This window comes from Chlorocebus sabaeus, chromosome 6 (assembly GCF_047675955.1).
Source record: "Chlorocebus sabaeus isolate Y175 chromosome 6, mChlSab1.0.hap1, whole genome shotgun sequence".
In the NCBI taxonomy this organism is placed as follows: domain Eukaryota; kingdom Metazoa; phylum Chordata; class Mammalia; order Primates; family Cercopithecidae; genus Chlorocebus; species Chlorocebus sabaeus.
This window is the reverse complement of record NC_132909.1, coordinates 16770159-16791563: the sequence shown is the minus strand read 5'-3', so window position 1 is coordinate 16791563 and position 21405 is coordinate 16770159. Positions and strand designations below refer to the sequence as shown.

At 43.8% G+C, this 21405-nt stretch overlaps 1 protein-coding gene and 1 long non-coding RNA gene across 8 annotated transcripts in view; one reads left to right on the top strand and one right to left on the bottom strand.

Annotated features, from left to right (window-relative positions):
* LOC140711854 (uncharacterized) overlaps positions 1-21405 on the top strand; it is a 591910-nt gene that overhangs the window by 232617 nt on the left and 337888 nt on the right. The gene's annotated exons all lie outside the window — the stretch shown is intronic.
* Positions 1530-20106, bottom strand: LOC103247686 (pregnancy-specific beta-1-glycoprotein 7-like). 5 transcript variants are annotated; one of them, XR_012093159.1, is made up of 7 exons: positions 19911-20066; positions 18327-18686; positions 9405-9683; positions 8750-9004; positions 4150-4358; positions 3886-3969; positions 1530-1945 (listed from the first exon to the last, which is right to left on the bottom strand). XR_012093159.1 is itself a non-coding variant. In XM_073016379.1 (7 exons), exons 1-7 carry the CDS (start codon positions 19972-19974, stop codon positions 5460-5462), a joined length of 1290 nt encoding a protein of 429 aa, XP_072872480.1. In that variant the 3' UTR covers positions 4857-5459. The 5 variants fall into 5 exon arrangements, 4 of the variants coding, with proteins under 4 accessions (XP_072872481.1, XP_072872482.1, XP_072872480.1 ...); XM_073016379.1 differs by lacking the exons at positions 1530-1945; positions 3886-3969; positions 4150-4358 and adding exons at positions 4857-5512; positions 11334-11338; positions 12399-12677 and having other exon boundaries at positions 9405-9678; positions 19911-19974; XM_073016380.1 differs by lacking the exon at positions 4150-4358 and having other exon boundaries at positions 1530-2013; positions 19911-20106.

Here is a 21405-nt window from a genome sequence, read left to right as displayed (position 1 = left end):
GATACAAACCAACTACAATAGAATAGATCAAAGAAGAAGCCAGAAGAGTCTAGTCATTTTAACCAGGCAGCACATTTGTTGATTTTTACAACTGAGTCTCTATAATACCCGAGGTATTTATCCATGTGCCAAAAGAAGTGTCAGAAACTGCACAGACTCCCCCTTGTTAAGCTGGTAGAGAGCCATTCTATTTTCTAGCATTGCATGTCTATGTTAAATTAAAACAGGGCGTGAGAAGAATAGGCAAGTATAGAAGTGGAAGCCTAAAAAAAACTCCATATATTTTAGGAAAAAGTTGTGTTAAAGATGTAGCTAACGTCAGCTTTTGGGTGGACTAAAGGATCTCTTGTTATGTAAAAATGTGTGGGCCAGGTGCAGTGGCTCACACCTGTAATCCCAGCACCTTGGGAAGCCAAGGCATGCTGAGGTTGGGAGTTCAAGACCAGACTGTCCAACATGGAGAAACCCCGTCTCTACTAAAAATACAATATTAGCCAGGTGTGGTGGTGCATGCCTATAATCCCAGCTACCAGGGAGTCTGAAGCAAGGGAATCACTTGAATCCCCGAGGCAGAGGTTGTGGTGAGCCAAGATTGTGCCATTGCACTCCAGCATGGGCAACAAGTGAGAAACTCCATCTTAAAAAAAAAAAAGTGTGGTTGATGTGATGTGTCTGACACTGTTAACTTACTCTCAGAAGCTACTTCTTGTGAAATCCTAAGTACAGCATTATTCTGGGAAGCAAAGGAGACAGGCATAAGGAAGGAGAAATTAAGAGAGGTAAGAGTCTCATCATGATAGATAGTCTTGTTCTGACATCTTGAGAAAAGCTGTCCACAGTGTAAGGTCATCAACTTGTTTTCGTGGTTTGCAGTTCAGTTGTCTCTAAGTTATAGTGTTGAACATTTGGTGAGCTCTGAGTGGCCCACACCTCGGACATGAGGGTTTTCCCATGAAATTTACATTGAGTTGTCCACCTCCAGATTATATGGCTTCAGCAACGGAGCTGTTCTTGTTCTTAATGATTTCATTGGAGAAAATTGAATTGGAAGAACCAAAAGAATTCAGGGTCCAGTCTAGTCTACCAGTGGATTATACATACTCAAAGATAATGAACAGTGGTTCAGTCTGGTTACAGGTGTACTACAGTTTTTCTTTTCAACATAATTTTTCTCTATATAGGAGTCTCATTTTTTCCAAAGATAATTGCAGTAGGATGAATTTGTTTGCAAAATAAGTTGAGTCTCACCAAACTTGCCTAGATTTTTTACCTAAGTGAAGCAAGAGTAGCAATGGACCATAGAGGATCCTTTTAAACTTTGCTTTGCTAGAAGTTTTATAAGACTCTCAGATTAAACTTTCAAAAACCTCTTGAGACTAGGAAGCCAAACCAAGGCCAACTTTAGACTTTGCCTGCATTCCCTATGGGTTTATTCTATGTATACTCTCAAATACAACATCCCAGTCAAAGCCTTGGTAATATAACCAATGTTTTAAATGTGTCCTGTTATAAAGAGAGTAGATTCTTACTGAATTTGTGCAAATAACTTTATTACCATATGCATATGTATACTCATGAATAATTTCCCAATTCTGGGACACTCAGATAGGGAGCCAAAGCAAATGTTTCAATTTTTGTTTACAAAAGTATACTTTACCAAATTGCTGTAAAGTATAAATAGCTTAAAAGAGAAAGTTCATATATCTGGAGAATAAAACATTCAAGGAATCAGCACATTTTCAAATAAAAAATTGTGAAAATATTACCCTTTTGATTATTTAGTCCAATAAATTTGAGTTTTTTTTCTTCTTTGTCTTGAATTTCGTGAAGGTAGCATCCTGTTCATTAAAATTTTGAAAGTTCTCAGAGAGTCCAGTGGTATGATCTTGAAGTTATCAGAAACTTGTATTCAAGAGTCGTTGTCAGAGTCTTTTCCATATATCTCCTTGAAGAAAAAGCAATTTTGGACTGTAACTGATTGTAAATACCTCGAGGAAGAACGAAAGCAACTGCCTGGGAATGACAAAGATTTAAAATGACTATGGTTAAAAATCTAATGATATTTTTATTAGGTTTATGATGGTAAAGACACAGCTCACATAGAAATCTAGTTACTGCTGTGGCATATGACACTACGACTGATAACATACTCAATTTCCAGAAATTTCATATAGTTTTTAGAACACTATTTTATTATATTTATTTTATTTTATTTTTGAGACAGAGTCTTACTCTGTCGCCCAGGCTGGAGAGCAGTGGCACCATCTTGTCTCACTGCAAGCTCCACTTCTCGGATTCCCGCCATTCTCCTGCCTCAGCCTCTGGATTAGCTGGGACTACAGACACTTGCCACCATGCCTGGCTAATTTTGTTTTTGTATTTTTAGTAGAGACGGGTTTCACCGTGTTAGCCAGGATGATCTCGATCTCCTGACCTCATAATCTGCCCACCTCGGTCTCCCAAAGTGCTGGGATTATAGGCGTGAGCCACCGCACCCAGCCTAGAATACTCATATTATTAACATTCCCATAAATATTATTTAGAGAAGGTTTAGCATCACTTATCCCACATTTGAAAATGCTTTATATATATTTTGACATATCAAATAAGGTGGCTTTTCCATTGAGCTTCTGTTTCCCAACTGGATTACTGAGTTCTTGGTATAGCCCATTAATAATTAGGGCCAAAAAAGTATAGTCTTACCTATGTTGAAAAAGGTCCTTAGGAAATTGCAGTACTTCTAGCTGAAAATCATTGATTTAGTTTTAAGTTCTACCTATTACAACAAGAATTCTTCATCCTCGTTACGTGTTTGTAGTGTCAGGGAAGACTTAAAAATTACCAGTGCCTGGGTCCCTCGCCAGACCTTTATACTGGAACTAATACGTGGGGCTCGAGCATCCACTTTTAAAAATGTTTTCCAGTGATTCCAATGTGTAGCTATATTTCCCATCAGATTTCTCTGATTTCTTGTGGCCTTCACTTTTTTTCTATTTTGGTATCATGATTATTTTCAGGTCTCATTTCCTGTCTTAGGCTTTATGTTCCGTGGGGTAGGGACCTTGCCTTCTTCATTTCTGTATCTTTTTTGAGCATGTGAATTGGTCATCAGGAAAAGCTGTCAACCACACATAGGTTGTGTCCTGAGTCTCAGGTTCACAGGCTAATCCTAAGGTCTTTGTTCTCCACGAGGTCAGAGGTTGCTTGTGATGAAGGGTGTGGTTAAGTCTGTAGTACAGATGGTGGAGGAGAGTTCACCCTGTTTTTAGGCATAGCATTGGAACTAAGAATTTTATGTCTTTGTGGGTGAAGGGGCAGGGATGTGTAGGAAGACAGTTCTGATTATGATGGAGGAATTATACTAGGAAGCAGATGTAAAGAAAGTGAGAATGAATAGTAAATAGAAAAAATGTGTACTTACCAAACAGGCTAGAGTAGACCCCTGGGGATTCTTGATTAAGTGAATTAACTAGATTTTAGAAAAGTAATGAGGCAGTCATATGCAAGGAAGGTTTCAAAGTCTGGAGACAAGAAGTCAAGAAACACTTTGAGAAGTGGTTGAGCTTTATGGGAATGGAGAGAATTACACTATTGAGAGATGTTAAAAGTAATGAAGAGGGTTTCACAATGTGAAATTGTGTTTCTCATTTGAATCTGAGAAACAAATGAGCAGAGGCTGGAGATAATTATGTCTTAAGGACAGTGGGGTACAGGGAGCATAAAGGCCAGGGAGAAAGGGAACTGCAGGAATTAGTGCTGAAAAGCAGGAGTTTAGTGGAAGAAGGAGGAGATCCAGTCCCAGATATAGGCAAATAAGTCTTTTCCCTCTCCCAAGCATGGCAGTCAATCTTGCAGGAAACAGGACAAGAGAAAAGGCCATCATACCTGCCAGTCTTCCTGAAATACAGAAATGACATCACGACTGCTATATCGGATTAAGGCCAGAAACACGCCCTGTTACTGAAGGAGCTGTCATGGAAAGAAAAGAAAAGAAAAGGAATAGAGGCGATGTTATTTTACAGGGGGGAGCCTCAGGAACAAGCATGTAACATGAGGTAGTCTATAATTGTTTCTTCAAGGAATGCATTATTTCTGTTGGAAATTTGATGGGAGATGATTATATTCTTGCAGTTTTTTTTCCCTTCTCACCATGTTTCTAGGTTGGTGATCAGTCCTCTGTCAATTCTCTACTGCACTCAGATATTTCAGAAAGTTTTCAGATGTGAGAAAGGCTGATTGCTATTTTCTATGTCATTAGAACTTTCCACCTTTCCACCTTTTCATGGTTGCATCTTTTTCTCAGTGTCTCTGTTGTGGCAGCCATGAATGAGACCCTGCCAGGTCTCCCTGGCAGGGACCTGATTGACAGAAGGCCCAGGTCAGTGCATTTCAAATTCACCACCTCCTTTGCACAGAAAGCTTCCTTCTCACAGGTTCCCAGCAAGGGCGTGAAAGCAAGCCTAGTTCTCTGAGGCTCTCTTTAACTCTAGTGGGTGACTGGTTGGAGGATTCCTGATCATCCTTGCAAAAACTCTCTTAGAACTGCATTGATACCTAAAGCTTCTTTCTCTTTCTTTTTCACAGAAGTCAGCTTTACATAGGGGTCTGTGGGTTCTCCCATACTACCTTCATGCCTGCCCCACATTCCCTCACAAGTGTCTTCCCGGATAAATTATCTTATATGTCTAATCCCATCCTGGATGCATCTCAGTTAGTAAAAACTAACATACCAGGGTTGATTCTTTGCACTTAGCTTTTTTCCTTTCTCTCCCACAAGTAGTCAGTAACCATGTCCTAGTGTTTTATGTGGTACCTCTTTTTCTATATATATATGGAAATAGTTAGATACTGTTGAGGCGCACTTCCCGTGTACCAGGGCCTGTGCTAAATACCTGTACGTCATTTAATTCACACAATAACCCTGTCAGGTAGACATTATTTCCGTCTAGCTTATGAAAAGACACAAGCTTAGAGTAGTGTAAAATCTTTCCTGGTGTCATATGGCTAGTAATAGGTGGATCTGAGATTTGATTCTGGGACTATTTGACTTGAAGGCTAATGATGATGGTAGTAATATAGCAGGTGACATTGGTTCCTCTGCGTGTGGCATCTTGTTTCATTGACTACATTAAACCTTTAAAAGAATGGTGTGAAGCAAGCTGTCTCATACTTCAGGATATGAAAGAAGAACAAAGTAAACCCAAGCACAGTGAATGAAGGAAACAATAAGGATTAGAGTGGATAAAAATAAAATGGAGAATGGAAAAAAATAGAGGAAATTATTGAAACCAAAAGTTGATTCTTCGAAATAAAATCAACAAAATTGATGACCATTAACTAGACTGACTAAGAAAAAGAGAGAGAAGATTAAAATTACTAAAATCAGAAATGAAAATGGAGTCTGAGCATGGTGGGTCATATTTTAATCCTAGCACTTTGGGAGGTCACAGTGGGAGGATTTATTGAGGCCAGGTGTTTGGACCAGCATAGGTAACCCGGGGAGACCCTCTCTCTACAAAAAAAAATTTAAAAACCAATTAGCTGGTCATATTGGCATGCATCTGTAGTCCTCGTATCTTGGGAGACTGAAGAAGGAGGATTGCTTGAGCCCAGGAGGTTGAGGCTGCAGTGAACCATAATCACACCACTGTATTTCAGCCTGGGCTGGCCCAGAGCTATAATCAGTAGTAAGATTGAATCAATAAAAGTATTTGATGAAATTCAATATTTTTTCATAATAAAAACATTCCAACTAAGAATGGAAGGAAACCACCTCAACATAAAGACAATATGTGAAAAACCCAATGCTAACATCATACACAACGGAGAAAGACTGAAAGCTTTCCCTGTATGAGCAGGAACAAGACAAGGATGCTGCTTTTGACACGTCTATTCAATGTAGTATTGAAAAGTCTAGTCAGAAAAATTAGGCAAGAATTTAAAAAAAGACATTCAAACTGGAAGAAAGGAGTAAAATTATTTCTGTTCACAGATAACTTGAACTGATATGTAGAAAATCCTAAAGATGCAATAAACCTATTAGAATTAATAAATGAATTCAGTAATGTTGCACAATACAAAATCAACATTCAAACATCAGTCACATTTCAATACACTAACCATGAACAATCTGAAGGGAAATTAAGAAAAAAAATTTAATTTGTATTAATATCAAAAAGATAAAATATTTAGGAATAAGTTTAACCAAAGAGGTGAAATGATTATACCTGAAATCCATAAAATATTGCTTAATGATGACAGCAATAAATTGAAAAACATTTTGTTTTCATGAATTAGAAGACTCAATATTGTTAGGAAGACAATGCTACCAAAAGTGAGTTGCAGATTCAATACAATTCCTATCAGAATCTCAGTGACATTATTGCAGAAAAGGAAAAATCTGTCCTAAAATTTATATTGAATTTTATGACTCTAAATAGACAGAAAACTTTGAAGAGGAAGAATGAGGCTGGAGGACTCACACTTCCTGATTTCAGCATTTACTGCAAAGCCCAAGTAACCAATACAGTGTGGTATTGGAATAAAGGAGGACATAGAAATTAGTGAAATAGAACAAAGAACCCAGAAAGAAATACCTGCATATATGGCAAAATGATTTTCATCGAGCATGCCAAGATCGTTCAATGTTGAAAGGACAGTGTTCTGACGAAATGATATTGGGCAAGCTGGATATCCAAGGGCAAGAATGAGTGGAACCTTTACCTAACACTATATACAAAAATTAACGCACAATAGATCAAAGATCTAATTTAAAAGTAAAAGCTATACAACTCTTAGAAGAAAACATAGGAGAAAAGCTTCTTGATATTGGATTTCACAATGATTTCTTGGTTGTAACAGCAAAAGCATAGGCAATAAATAAAATGGATAAATTGGATTTCATAAAAATCAAAACCTTTTATATATCAAAGAACATTATCAAGAAAGTAAAAAGGCAACCCATGAAATGAGAAAAATATTTGCAAATTATAAGTGTGATAAGAAATTAATTTCCAGAATACATGAAAAACTACAAGTCAACAACAGCAAACATCCAAAAACCCAATTAAAAAATGAACAAAGGATTAAAATAGAGTTTTCTTCAAGGAAGATATACAAATATCCAATAAGCCCATGCAGAGTTCCTCAGTGTCACGAATACTTAGAGATATACAAATCGAAACCACAATGTGACACAACCTCACACACTTTAGGATGGCTTTGATAAACAATAACGACAGCAACACATAACAAGTGTTTTCAAATAGATGGAAAAATTGGAGCTCTAGTGCATTGCTGATGGGAATGGGAAATGTTATAGCCACTGTAAAAAGTGGTGTGGCTCTTTCTCAAAAAATTAAACAATAAATTACCATTCGATCCAGCAATTCCACTTCTGGACATACTGCCTATAGAGTGGAAGGAAATTTGAACAAGTATTTGCACATTGATGTTCAGAGAAGCATTACTCACAATAGCCAAAAAATGGAAGCAGCGGAAAAGTCCATTGTCCTTTGAAAGATAAGTGGGTAGGCAAATGAAGTGTATCTAAATAAATCGAAATGCTATTCAACCTTAAAAGGAATAAAATTCCAATACATCGTGCAAAAAGGATGAAACTTGAAGACATTATGCTCACTGAAATAAGCCAGACACAAAAGGACAATTATTATATAATTCCATTTATAAAAGATAGAATAGCTAGTTACATAGAGACAGAAAGTAGAATGGTGGGTGCTAAGGGTTAGGGGGAGGAGTGAGAGTTACTGTTTTTTGGATCCAGAGATTTAATATGGTAAAAGGGAAAAGTTCTGGAAATGGATAGTGTGATGGTTACACAACACTAAATTGCACACTTAGTTAATGATAAGTCTTATATTAGATATATATATATAAAGTGTCCTGGTAGTCTTATACTCTATAAATACACACTTTTTGGCATTGCCCCTTTCCTGCCATGCAGAGCCCCAGAGGTGAATCTCACTATTTCTCCAAGTGTGCATCACTCACTGTCCTCTGTGCTGTGTCCCATGTGCTATGCCCACAGCCTCATACAGTCGGTGACTTCAGAGCCAGGACACAGTTCAAGAGTCTGCCCCAAGGCTCCCTCTGTTCTTATTTCCCTGCAGACTAGGCTTCACTTCAACTGGCAGCTCGATTTAGCTGAATTCAGGACAGGCCACCAGGGCTCTTCCTCCACACATGCTTGTCCCACCCCAGGTGGAGTCAGGCAGGGCCAGTCACCGGAGAAGCCCGGAGCAGAGCAGGCAGCAGTCTAAGCTGCTCCTCTCTCATCCAAGGGGCTTCCTCCTCTCATTTGGGGGAATAATGTGAGCATGTTTCAAAGCCTCAGATGTTCCTTTTAGCTGATGGAGTAGGTAAAAGAAATCAAAGATGTGGCAGAAACGGATGTGTTGGTGACAGCGAAAAGCAATTTGATCTTGAAGACTCTCCTTCTTGTCCCTCTGTGAAGCCTCTTCCACCTCTGTGAAGCCTCTTCCACCACATAGGGCTCAAAGCCCCCTCCCTACTTTTCTCAGGCTGGACACAAGGTCAGCCATGAGAAAACAGAAAAAGAAAGAGAAGAGGGTCTGTAGAGACAAATTGGGAGGGTTCAGGAGGAGAATTTAGGATTTGCTTCTGCCCATGGGACACAGGCTGGGAATTAAAATGTTTTCCTGACTCTTCTCTGAAAGCCAGATAGACTCCACCTAAAACCCTATTGCCCATGATGCAGGGATCCACTTACGAGAGACTTTGATTTTCTTGAATGTGGAAATTTCCCTGCCAGTGGCTGAGTTATGAGCAGAGCAACCATAGAGCCCGCTATGCTTTGTAGTAATATGGGGGATATAGAGCTTTTGTCCTGATTGAAGAAACTTCCTATTAATCGTCCAAGTATACTCTGCCGGTGGGTTAGAGTCCGCGAAGCAGGACAAGTAGAGGTTTTCTCCTGAATGGTAATAGGTGAATGGAGGGATAATCCTGGGGACGTCTGGACCATCTGGAGTAAAGATAATAAAGACATCGGTGATGTAGCACGAGGGAAGGGGATGCTCCTGGTCTCTTAAAGGGACAGAGTGTCCCTCTGAGCCAAGACACACCCTCAAGGCCGAGCCAAACCCCTTCTGTGTTCACTGAGCCAAGGCCTGAGGTATTCACCTGTTTCTCCCATCACAAGCTGTAGACCCCAAGTCTCCCATGACAAGAGCATCCCCTCCCCTTATATTCTTGGTTAAGGCTGTGCCTACCCAGGTTTCTCCAGGGCAGGGAGTCATGGCCTGCTTGGGTGTCCAGAAATAACAGTGTCTGTACTTGGACCTGAGAGAGACTGAGATGCCTGGCTTCTGGTCATTTGGATTTAAACTGGTGGCCTGGCCCACAGATGACCCAAATATACTCACAGAGGACATCCAGGGTGACTGGGTCACTGCGAATGCTACCAACTCGATCCTGTATTTCACATTCGTAGGATCCTGTGTCATTTCTTGTGACATTGGCGAGAATGAGGATCCTGTTTTCACCGGGTTGCTTTAGCCTGGGAGTGACCGGGACGCTCTGACCATTTACCCACCAAACGTAGGTGTAGTTTTGAGTCTTAGGTTCACATGTTAAGGCTACAGCATTCTTATTCTCCATGGGGTTGAAGTTGTTGCTGGTGATGTAGGGCTTGGGCAGCTCCACTGTGTGGGTAACAGAGAGAAGATTGTCTTGTGTGGCACCTTTGATTCCTCTACAGACATCCTTCAATCAGAGTTGGCATCTCCCACCTCTCAGCCCACCCAAGTCCTTGAAAGTCAATAGCTGGTGCGTGTGTTACAAGACATGCATGATGATCTCAGTGCTCAAAGACGGTGAGGCTGCGTGCTCTGTCTTAGGGAAGCACAGACTTTCTCAAGTGTGAATTGAGCAACAGTGTTGGGTCATGGACAGACACATCAGTGGGAGTCACAGTCCCTCGTACCCCTCCCAGTCCCTGTCTAATCAGCTGATTGACTGGTTCACCTTGGGTTCCTTACCTGGAATGTGCAACTCCTATGCCCCTTCCAAATTCTATCCTACTTTGCCCCCTTAGATGTGATTTCTCTGCAGCTTCCATTTCCAAGGACATTCTAGAGATAAGCAATAATGGGACTTCCCATTGTCCTAAAACCCTGAAGATACTGAGCAGCCTGGCCTGGGACTGGATGTTTCAGCAGAAATAAGACAGGGGAGACCAGAGTCAAGCCTGGAGGTCAGTTCAGTCATCAGGCAGTGGAGGCACAAGGTGGGGCAGTGTTTTTGCAGGTGTTTCATGATGACTTACTTGAGCCAGTGACCTCCAAAGATAGAGCAGAGTGCAAGAAATGATCTAGAAAGAGTGAAGGGGACAGGCAAGAGCTGGTGGCTTTGGAGTAGAACCATGTTCCCTGTTCTGGGTTCTGTAAGTTTCCTCTCCTTCTGCAGAGGGCAGGTGAGGTCTATGTGGACCTGTCCAGAAATATATGTGGAGATTTGCAAATGCAGAACTGACTGGTGGAAAGGGTGGGAATGAACTGCTGGAAATCTGGTCCTCATGGACCATGTGTGTTTGATGGATATGAGACAAACTTAGGGAGAACTTTTGCAAACATTTTCTTTCATAGGACACTCTACTCTCCGATTCCATTTGTTTGACTACTCTAGGGACCTCATGGAAGTGGGTTCCAGAGTGAATCTGAGAAGTGACTGCTGGTTTCCAGGAGCTGGGATTGGGGAGGATCAGAAGTTGTTCATGGGTGTGCAGTTTCTGTTATGCCAGATGTGGAGATTCTAGAGATCTGCCGTACAGTTTGATGCCTACAGTTCACACAGATTGAGTATTTCTTATGCATAAGACTTAGGACAAAAAGTGTTTTGGATTTCTGACATTTTTTGATTCTGAAATATTTGTCATATACTTACTGGTTTAGCATCCCAAATCTGAAAGATTCAAAATCTAAAATGTTCCAGTGAGCATTTCTTTTCAGCATCAGATTAGTATGCAAAAGTGGGAGGTGATAGGCCAAATACATTCTTGATTTTTTTTTTCCTCACACCACATTTCTAGCTTGGTGATTAGTTTTTGATCAATTCCATACTGGCCATGCTGCGCTTGTATATTTTTGAAGCCTTTGGGATATGAGAAAGGCTGTTTGCTATTTTCTATATCATCAAAACTTTCCACCTTTTCATGGTTGCATATTTTTCTCAGTGTCTCTGTTGTGGCAGTCATTAATAAGAAGCCGTCAGGTCAGGTTTAGGACAGATTTTTGTAATTCTGCAAAAAATGTTACTGGAATTCTGGTAGGGGTTGCTTTGAATCTGGAACTCACTTTGGGTAATATTGTCTTCCTAACAATATTGATTCTTCCAATCCGTGAGAATGAAATGTCTTTCCATATATTGATGTCGTCTTTAGTTTCTTTCAGTAATGTTTTGGAGTTTTCAGGGTATAACCCTTTGACCTTTTGGGTTTAACTTTATCAAAAATATTTTATTCCTTTTGATGTTAATGTTAATTGAAATTGTTTTCTTAATTTCCTTTCAGATTGTTCATTGTTAGTGTGTAGTCTAAAGAATGATCTAGAAAGAGTGAAGGGGACAGGCAAAAGCTGGTGGTTTTGGAGCAGAAATATGTTCCCTGTCCTGGGTTTTTGATTTTCCCTCTCCCTTTGCAGAGGGCAGGTGACTCTTCCCTGATAGCCAGATAGGCTTCACTGGAAAACATATTGCCAATGCTCCAGGGATCCACTTACCATGGATTATGATCCTCTTGATTATGAGATTTGTTCCACCAGTGGCTGAGTTAATGGATGAAAAAGACATAGACCCCTGTATATGTTTTAGTGATTTGGGAGATAAAGAACACTTGTGCTGATTGCTGGAACTTCCCATCAATCAGCCAAGAATGCTGTGCCAGTGGGTGAGAGTCTGTGAGGCAGGAGAGCTTGGGGAGTTCCCCTGTATGGTAATAGGTGTATGCAGAAGAAATGGTGGGGGCATCCAGGCCATCTGGAGCAAAGAGAATAAAGTCACAGGTGATATTGTCAGAGGGAAGGGAAAATCCTGGTCTGTGGAAGGGCCACAGTGACCCTGTGAGCTAAGTCACAACACTGAAGTCCCAGTCAAATCCCTGCTGTGTTCACTGATCTGGAGCCTGAGACATTCACCTTTTTCTCCCATCATAAGCTGTGGACCCTGAGTCTCCCATGACAGGGGCAACCTCTTCTCTCCCATTGTTGATCAAGCCTAAGCCTACTCTTAGTAGTCATGGCCAGCTTTGATGTCCAGGGGTAAAGGTCTCTGTACTTGGACCTGAGAGGGAGTGAGAGGCCTGGCCTCTGGCCATGTGTATTTGGGATGGCCGCCTGGCTTACAGAGAAACAGAAAATACTCATGGAGGAGATTCAGGGTGACTGGGTCACTGCGGCTGGAACTCACTGGGTTCTTCATTTCACATTCGTAGGGTTCTGCAGTATCGTTTGTGACACCAAATATAATGAGGGTCCTGTTGGTTTTGGACAGCTGCAACTTGTGACTGATAGGGAGGCTCTGACCGTTTATCCACCACAGGTAGCTTACGTCCTGAGTGTCAGGATCACAGGATAAGATGACAGTCTCCACGGCCTCCCTGGGGTTTAAGTTGCTGCTGGAAATGGAGGGCTTGGGAGTCTCCACTGTGCAGATGACAGAGAGAAGATTGCCCTGTGTGGCACCTTTGATTCCTCCAAAGACATTTTTAAATCAGAGTTGGCATTTCCCACCTCTCAGCCCACCCAAGTCCTTAAAAGCCCATCGCAGGAGTGTGTGTTACAAGAGTGATGCATGGCAATCTGAGGGCTCAGAGATTGTGAGGCTGTCTGCTTTATGTGGGAGAAGCACAGACTTTCTCAAGTGTGAAATGAGCAGCAGTATTAGGTCATGGAAAGACATGGGACCAGTAGTCACAGACCCTGTTGCCTCTCTGAGTCCCTCCCTCTCCAACTGCCTGCCTGGCCCACCCTGTGGTCCTCACCTGGAGCATGCAGTGCTGGAATCTTCTTAGTTTCAGTCTTACTTTGCCCCCCAAGGTATATTTTCTCTGCAGCTTCCCTTTCCAAGGACATCCTAGAGATGGATGATGGAACTCCCCATTGTCCTTAAACCCTTTGGGTACTGGGAAGTCTGGCCTGGGACTGGGTACTTCAGCAGAAATAACACTGGGGAGACCAGATTCAAGCCTGGAGGTCAGTTCAGTCATCAGGCAGTGGAACCACAAGGTGGGGCAGTTTTCCCAGCTGTCTCATAGTGACTGACTTTAACCAGTGGCCTCTAAAGATAGAGCAGAGTCCAAGGAATGACCTACAAAGAGTGAAGGGGACAGGCAAGAGCTGATAACTTTGGATCAAGACCATGTTCCCTGTTCTGGGTCCATGATGTTCCCTTCCCCCTGTAGAGGGCAGGTGAGGACCATGTGGATCTTTCTAGAAATACATGTGGATGTTTGCAAATGCAGAACTGACTGGTGGAAAGGGCGAACATGAACTGAGGATGGAAGTCTGGCCCTCATGCACCATATATGTTTGGTGGCTACTAGACCAATATTTGGGAAGAAATCTTGCAGATACTTTCTCTCATTAGACATTCTACTCTCTGATTCTATGAGTTTGACTATTTGGTGTACCTCATCTTAGTGGATTCCAGAGTGAATCAGAGAGTAGAATAGTAGTTTCCAGGAGCTGGGGTCGGGGGAATAGAGCATTGTTCCCTAGGTGTGTGGTTTTAGTTATGAAGGATGAAGAGGTTGTAGAGATCTCCTGTACAGCTTCATACCTGCAGTTCATACAGATAAAGTGTTCCTTATTCAAAAAGCTTAAAACCAAGTGTTTTGGAGTTCTAACTTTTTTTTTTTTTTTATTTTGGAATAAACGCAGTAGATGTACTGGGTTAGCATCCCACATATGAAAAATTTAAAATCCAAAATGCTCCAGTGAGCACTTCTTTTTAGCATCACATCAATGGTCAGAAGTGTTGGATTTTGGAGCATTTCAGATTTTGGATTTCTGGATTTGGGATGCTCAATTTGTAATACTGTAATTTTCCCATAAAAAGTTGTCAGGAGTTTAGACCTCATGTTATGTTCTGACTCTAGTAACAAAACAAAACAAAATTTGGAGGAAACATTAAAATGTTGTTGTAAGTGGAAATTTTTACTGATGGTCCAAACATCTAAGATCAATTGCTGGTAGTAGTATTTCTCTTGATGCCCAATTAAGGTTTAGGTGTGGGGTGAATTCCAGCAGGATCACATTATGCTCAAAGAAAGATGCCAAAGGTGATTTGAAATTAGCAACTCCTTAAGTAGAGAGAGTCCCATTAAAAGGACAGAACTGGCCAGTGTGTCAATTACATAAAGGGAGGAATGATGCCTAATTAAAAGAAGGGATATGTGTTATGTTAGTAAATATAGAAAGAACTCCCTGTTTCTAATTTCTGTGCAGAGTTAGGAAAAATGGGGAGGAGCCCAAAACAGGTATGTGAAATGCTTTCTTCATTTTCTCTTAACCTCAGGAAATACAACTGGAGGTTAAGTTTGTGTGAATTAGGAAGAGTCTAAGTGAGACGCCAATGGCTCATGTGTCCCCCACACGAAGAACCCCAACTTATGAAAATGGCACCATCAGGAGGAAACAATCATATGTGGCACAGGCAGTAAAACCATCAGGTAGTACCCACCTGGCCACCTGCAACAGGTCCTCAAAACCACCAGTATTTCCACTACGTGTATGTTACAGCCTTGGTAGTTGTCCCACAACTACAACATTTAAAAATTGCTATTGTCAATACAAAGTATTAAATATGAAGTTCCATATGTTGTTCCACTTTCTTTCCCCACTTTTTTGAACTTTACTGTTTCAGTTTGGGAAGTTTTTATTCACACATCCTCAAGCCAGGGATTCTTTCCTCAGCTGTGTACAGTCTACCAGTAAGCATCAAAAGCATTCCTCATTTCTCTAACAGCCCTTTTTTTTTCTTTTTCTGAGATGGAGTCTCGCTCTGTTGTCCAGACTGGAGTGCAGTGGCACGATCGTGGCTCAAGCAAGCTCTGCCTCCCAGGTTCACACCATTCTCCTTCCTCAGTCTCCTGAGTAGCTGGGACTACAGGTGCCTGCCACCATGCCCAGCTAATTTGTTTGTATTTTTAGTAGAGACAGGGTTTCACCGTGTTACCCAGGGTGGTCTCGATCTCCTGACCTTGTGATCTGCCTGCCTCAGCCTCCCAAAGTGCTGGGATTACAGGCGTGAGTCACTGTGCCTGGCCATCTCTGAGGGATTTTAATGAGTTGTTGACTTTTGAGGTTTTTCAGCTTTTTACTTACTGTTAGAACCAAGTGACAAATTTCAAGCTCGTTATATGCCTGACAGGAAACCAGAAGTCTCTAGGAAGTGACTGGAGAATGTGAGCTCCATGGTAGGTTGAGGATGGAGTCACGAGTGAAATGGGTGAAATCAGCCCATGGGCTTTGGAGACTGCAGACCTGTCCAGCCTCTGACACCCTGGTGAGTCAGTGCAAAGTTTACAACAGTGACAGCAAACTAGCATGGCTGACTCCATCTGGCATCTAGTCTCAGGCTGGCTGTCCTCCCTCATTCCTGGCCATAGGCCAGGCTAACCATGGGAGGAATTTAGTTTATGGTTTAACTTTGAAGCAAGAATGATAATAGTTCCTCCATAACACTAATACCCTTCTTTTGCCCAGGGATTGCCTTTGTAAAACTGGTGAAAGACCATGAGACTAAGATTATAGGAGGGAACTGAATTCTGCTAAAATGGAGGCACCGTTTCTATAATCCCTTACTCCTCAAATGTCATTTGGCCAGAGTTTACAAAATTTGCAACTAATTGCTCCTATAGATAACATCACTATTGTAGAACCTGAGATTGGTCTTTTGAGATGTTTCTCATTCTTTGCATTCTGGCAACCGGCTGACCTCATCCATACCCATGACAGCCAGTCACGTGGTCCCCACCTAGAGTCTGATTCAAGCACAAACAGATCATTTCCCTCCGCCCCCATGATTCCATCCCCAAACAATCAGCAGTACCCATTTTTTAGTTCTGTGCCCCTGAAACTATCCTTGAAAATCTCTAACCCCTTTTCCACTAGGGAGGCTGATTTGAGTAATGATAAACCTCTGTCCTCCTGTTTGGCAGACTTGGAGTCATTAAAATCTTTCTTTACTGCAACTCACCATCGGGATAAATTGGTTTTGCTTGTGCAGGAGGCCAGAAGAACTTGTCTGGGAATTATAAGAGTGGATGGAGGAGCTGCCTTTCCCTGTCCCACAGTCTTGTCCACAGATGAGCTTCACAAAGGGACAGAGCCCTGGATGGGGATACAGTGGAAGCTCATTTGCTTAGTGACCTGGGGACATTGGCTGGAGATGAAGCCTGGCAGGAGTGGCAGTTCCAGGTGATTTCTGTACCTTTCCCATTTCCTGGGAAGTGGACCAGACCACAGTGTTAGCAGCAAGGGAACAGAACAGTCAGCCTAGTTAGAGGGATTGTCTGGGGAAGGGCTGGGGTGGAGGAAGAAGGTGTGCAGAACAGGGTTTGCCAGTTAGAATGAAGTGGGAGGAAGGTGAGGGACACAGAGAAGCAGAGAGAGGCAGAGACAGCATGGCAGTGAACCGCGGGGACTACAGTGACTTCAGAGACCCCAAGGACCAGGTACCCCCAGTTCCACAGTCCAGGACCAGGGAGCCCTGAAAACCCTCCAGTGGCCAAAGAGCTTCAGAGTTATACATGAAGTGGGGTGGCTTTAGGGGCAAGAGGTAGTGGGGGGATGAAACATGGGTGTCAGCCTCTGAAGGAAAAGGGACAGGTGTGGCTAGAACTTCCTAGGATTCTGCATCCAAGATTCAGCCTCTAAAGAGGTTATGAATCATTTGTTTCTTCATTCAATTCCTTCATTTGTTATGTGAGAGCTCCTGAGTGTGTGTCTCTCACTGGGCCTGTGCTGGTGCGGGGTGTGTGTGGTGAAAGAAAACAAGGTCCTGTCCTTTATCCTGTCATGCCAGTGACATGGACACTTTGGGAAACATAGGATTTCAGGTTCAGTGATAGGAGTTAAGATCTGAGGTGGAGGCCTGGACATTTTTTTGCACTGACTCTGACAGTTGAGGCAGGTAATTTAGTTCTGGAGTGCAGACTAATCAGCTGAGCATTTGCTCTCACTCCTCTGAGGTTTGGATGCCTAAGAAGAGAGGATTTGAGCCAATAAATGACTATGGGGTCCTTGGAACCCAATAAGCCCTCACTTCTGGTGGAGGAGAGGATGGGCCTGTGGCTGCAGACAGACCTCATGTGACCCTGATCTGCCTTTTGTGTTTGTGTGACTCTGGTTCAGTGACTGTGCCTTCCTGTGCCTCAGTTTTTTCTCAGTCAAATAAGCTAAATGGCAAATGGACTATGGCTTTTCATGCTATCTGTGAATAAATTGTAAATTCTTCACAGTCACCTGACCTAATGCTTGGCACAGTGGAGGTGTTCACACAAACAGCATTTATTATTATTCAGTCTCATGAGAGAGCACCTTTAGGTCAGATCCCTGTGGACAAGCTGCTGCCAGGTACATTTTCTCTCTTCTGTTTCTGCTTCTGGGGACATTAGACTTTCTATGGAGTGTCCTAAGCCTCACAAGGCAGTTGACTGATGGCCTACAAAGCTTGTCTTTCTGTCCTCTCCACTCTGAGTCTCAGGTGAAGAAAGAGCTCTGTCCTTGCCCAGATGAGGCTCTGAGGGCTGAGCCCTGGCAGTGAGCAGCTCCAGGAGACACAGTCCTCAGACAGCTGGTAAATCCTTGGTCCCAGTAAGCCCTGCCACAACTGAGCCGTGGCACAGGCTCCTCAGCTTTATCTGGAGTAAGGATGTAGGGACAGGGGTCTGAGGTTGAGGCTTCTTGGGCTGAGCTTCTCTGAGAGTATCTCAGGGGTCCTCTTTGGCAAAGCCCTACTCACTTCTCCAGGGTCTTTCTGAGGGTCAAATTTATGAAGAGGGCATGAGGTGCTTGGCTGAGGTTGATCTCCTCCTGCTGAGCACCCCCCACCCCATCAGACTGTCCTTCCTGTGCAGCAAGTATCTGCAGGGTCTGGAGGCAGGAAAGGAATTCTGATCTGTTGAAGTTTGTCTCCTCTGTGTGTGTCCTGCACTAAATGCCAAAACCCCAACATGGGACATAATGCAGAGAGGGACACAGGCACAGTCCAGGCCTGACCATCCTGTGTGTGCAAAGTAGAAGTGACCCCCACCCCCCAACACCCAGGGATCATGTGGAATCACTCACCGTATAAGGTGAAATGTCCAGTTACTCCTTTAGTCTTATCACCTCGCTTTATGATTTGTATGGTGTAGGATCCTGTGTCCTTCTGGGTGACATTCTGGATCAGCAGGGATGCATTGGAATATACTGTTTCTCGTCCACTGTATGCAGGCCCAAATATAATTGTTTCAGCATCTTTTACATATGCTGTAATGTAATGTTGGAGGTCCATTATTTGCCCTTTGTACCAGATGCAGGCAGCGAGATTCTGGGGCAAATTGTGGACAAGTAGAAGAACATCCTTTCCCTCGGAAACTTTGGCTGGCTGGGCTTCAATCACGACTTGGGCAGTGGTGGGCAGGTTCCAGAAGATTAAAAGTGATGCTAGGAGGTGGAGAGAGCATCAGTCAATATTGAGACCTATGTATTGGGGTGAAAAGATGGGGCCCTGGGTCCTGAGAGGATCTCTTCAGTCATCAGCCTTGAAAAAAAACACACACACACACACACACTCACAAACACAAACATACATCTTTTGTGTGTGTGTTTGTGAGTGTGTGTGTGTCCTACTGTCCTACCGGGTCAAGGTCAGCAGCACGACCCCCATTCCTTCAACACTTCCGAACTTGGCATTTTTCTTTTTCGAATCCTCTTCCCCAGGGGTCTGCACAGCTCTCTCCACACTGCCTTCAGGTCCTGCTCGCATCAGGGCGTCCTTAGACTTCTGACACTTCCTTTGGAGACCCTGGGTCTTCCCTTTCTGGTCTTTCCCTGCTCTGCTCCCTCCGGAGCTCTTGTCAACACCTGACCTCACATTCTAGATCTCTTTGCATGTCTGTCTTCCTCCCCATGACAGCATGAGTTCCATAAGGACAGGGACTTTTGATGTTGGTTGCACATCAGTGCCTTGGAGAGGCTGTAAATTCCTGTACCTGTGAGAGTTCCCAGGGTCCTCCCTGCCCAGAGTATTTTTTTTTTGGCTTTCTCCAATTGTTGAGGTTTTTTGCTGAGGACAGTGTTTCATGCCCTGCTTATATTTTCATTTGAAATGTCATCTGATAGTAGTTATTATTATCATTTTTCAAAATGTGGTGTCCAGTGATGATTAACCAGCAAAAAAGAACACTTGAGATTTTCCTACCTCTTACCAATTGCAGTGCAATGTAATTTTCCCGTTTTGACCCCTGTCCCTCTCTGGTATGTTTTCCCCTATCCAGGCTCCAACAGAGCCTTCTTTCCTGTATTTTTTTTTTTTCTTTTTGAGACAGAGTCTCGTACTGTCGCCCAGGCTGGCATGTAATGGCGCCATTTCGGCTCACTGTAACCTCTGCCTCCCAGGTTCATGCAATTCTCCTGCCTCAGCCTCCTGAGTAGCTAGAATTAAAGGAGCACACCACCACACCTGGTTAATTTTGTGTATTTTTAGTAGAGAGGGGACTTCACTATGTTGACCAGACTGATCTTGATCTCCTGACCTCATGATCCACCCACTTCAGCCTCCCAAAGTGCTGACTTCTTTTATTTTTTAGAACCGCATCCTCCTCAGGAAACCCCATCCAATCATTCTGCTTCCTCCTCTTGTCCTCTCCCAGGAAGTTCTCTCCTCACCTGTGAGCAGGAGCTCCTTCCAGGTGATGTGCAGTGTGTAGGGAGGGGCTGAGAGGGGCCCCATGGCCTGTGCTGCCTGCATGTTCTCCTCTGTGGAGATGAGCCTGGGATCCAGAAACTTTGTGAGCACGGCTGTCAGCTGTGCTGTCCTTCCTCCTCCTGTGCTGAGCCTCTTCCCGGGGCAGGAGCACTTCTCAGGCTCATGGGTGGGGTCTGTGCCCAGGACACCTCTCTGTCCCCTCCCCTCTCTGTCCAGCCTCCTTGTCCCTCCTTCTCTATTTCCTTTTGTCTGTGTGTCAGGTCCCTGGGAATTGTGGAGGCCTCTGCCTTTTTCAACAGTGATTCTGTTACCAAACCTCAACACACACTATGTGCAGAAACACAAACACACACACACAAGAGACACACACAGACACACACATACCCTGTAGGTTGGGCAAGCACAGTCCTGGGCCTCAGCCTCCTGCTGTCCCAATGGCTCTGGTTTGGGGTGCACATTCATACCCTTTGCCCTCTTTCCTCCCCTTCTGCCTCTCCCCTTCAGTGCAGGAGGTTGGAGCTGCACCAGGTCCCTGTCACAGGGACACCCCATTGTGCTGTGGGTGAGTTGTGTGTCACCTGGTGACAGGAACCCTTCATTTCTCTAATTGTGTCTAGCTTGACTGCAGCTTCCAAGGATGGATATTCAGGACCTGGGTTTCCCAGAGGAAAGTGTCCTTCCTGGAGGTGTGCAGGGTGAATCTCTCAAGCCTCTTGGGAGGAGAGCCTGTGCTGGTTGCTCAGTGGGGGCTGTGAGTCCCATGGTCAAAGGGACCGTTCTCAGTCACTCTATTGCTCCCTGGGGTCTGGTGGCTGAGCTGGGCCTCAGGGTTTCTCATTTCTTCCTGACCATCTTTGGTGTCCTCTCTTCTCTGCCCATCTGATTGTCCTGTGGACACCACACCTTCCCCATGGTGGTGCAGGAGGAAGTTGGAAGTTACCCAGGAACCCTGTGGAGCATGGCTTGTTGAGACGCAGAACAGGAGCCTGGGACAGAGCAGGGGTTCAGAGCTGCAGAGATTCATCCCGACTTATTCCGTGGTCGTGATGGGCTCAGCCCTCCATGTGCTAACATACCCAGGAGTCTGTCCTGAGGGTTTTGACCTGGCCAAGCTGCTCTCTGTAGAGGAGGAACAGGCAGTTGCCAGAGAGCCTGTCTGGAGGGACATTGCTCACACCTGAGAGGGCACATGGGGGTGAGTTGTGTTCTGGGAGCAAAGAGCAATAATACCCCCTTCTCCCGGCAGGCACACTGGAGAGGTCTGTCTTCCCAAGGGACAGGCGGGGATAGGTGGCCACATCCTGCATGATGCCTGTGTGTGACCATCACACGCGCTCTGAGCCCCCCGGGGGGCAGAGGGCAGACAGGTCATAGGGTGCCTGACTGATTCCCGGGGAGGCTGTGGACCCTCAGGCAAGCACTGGTCTGTGCCAGCACTAGGCTTGGCCTGGGATG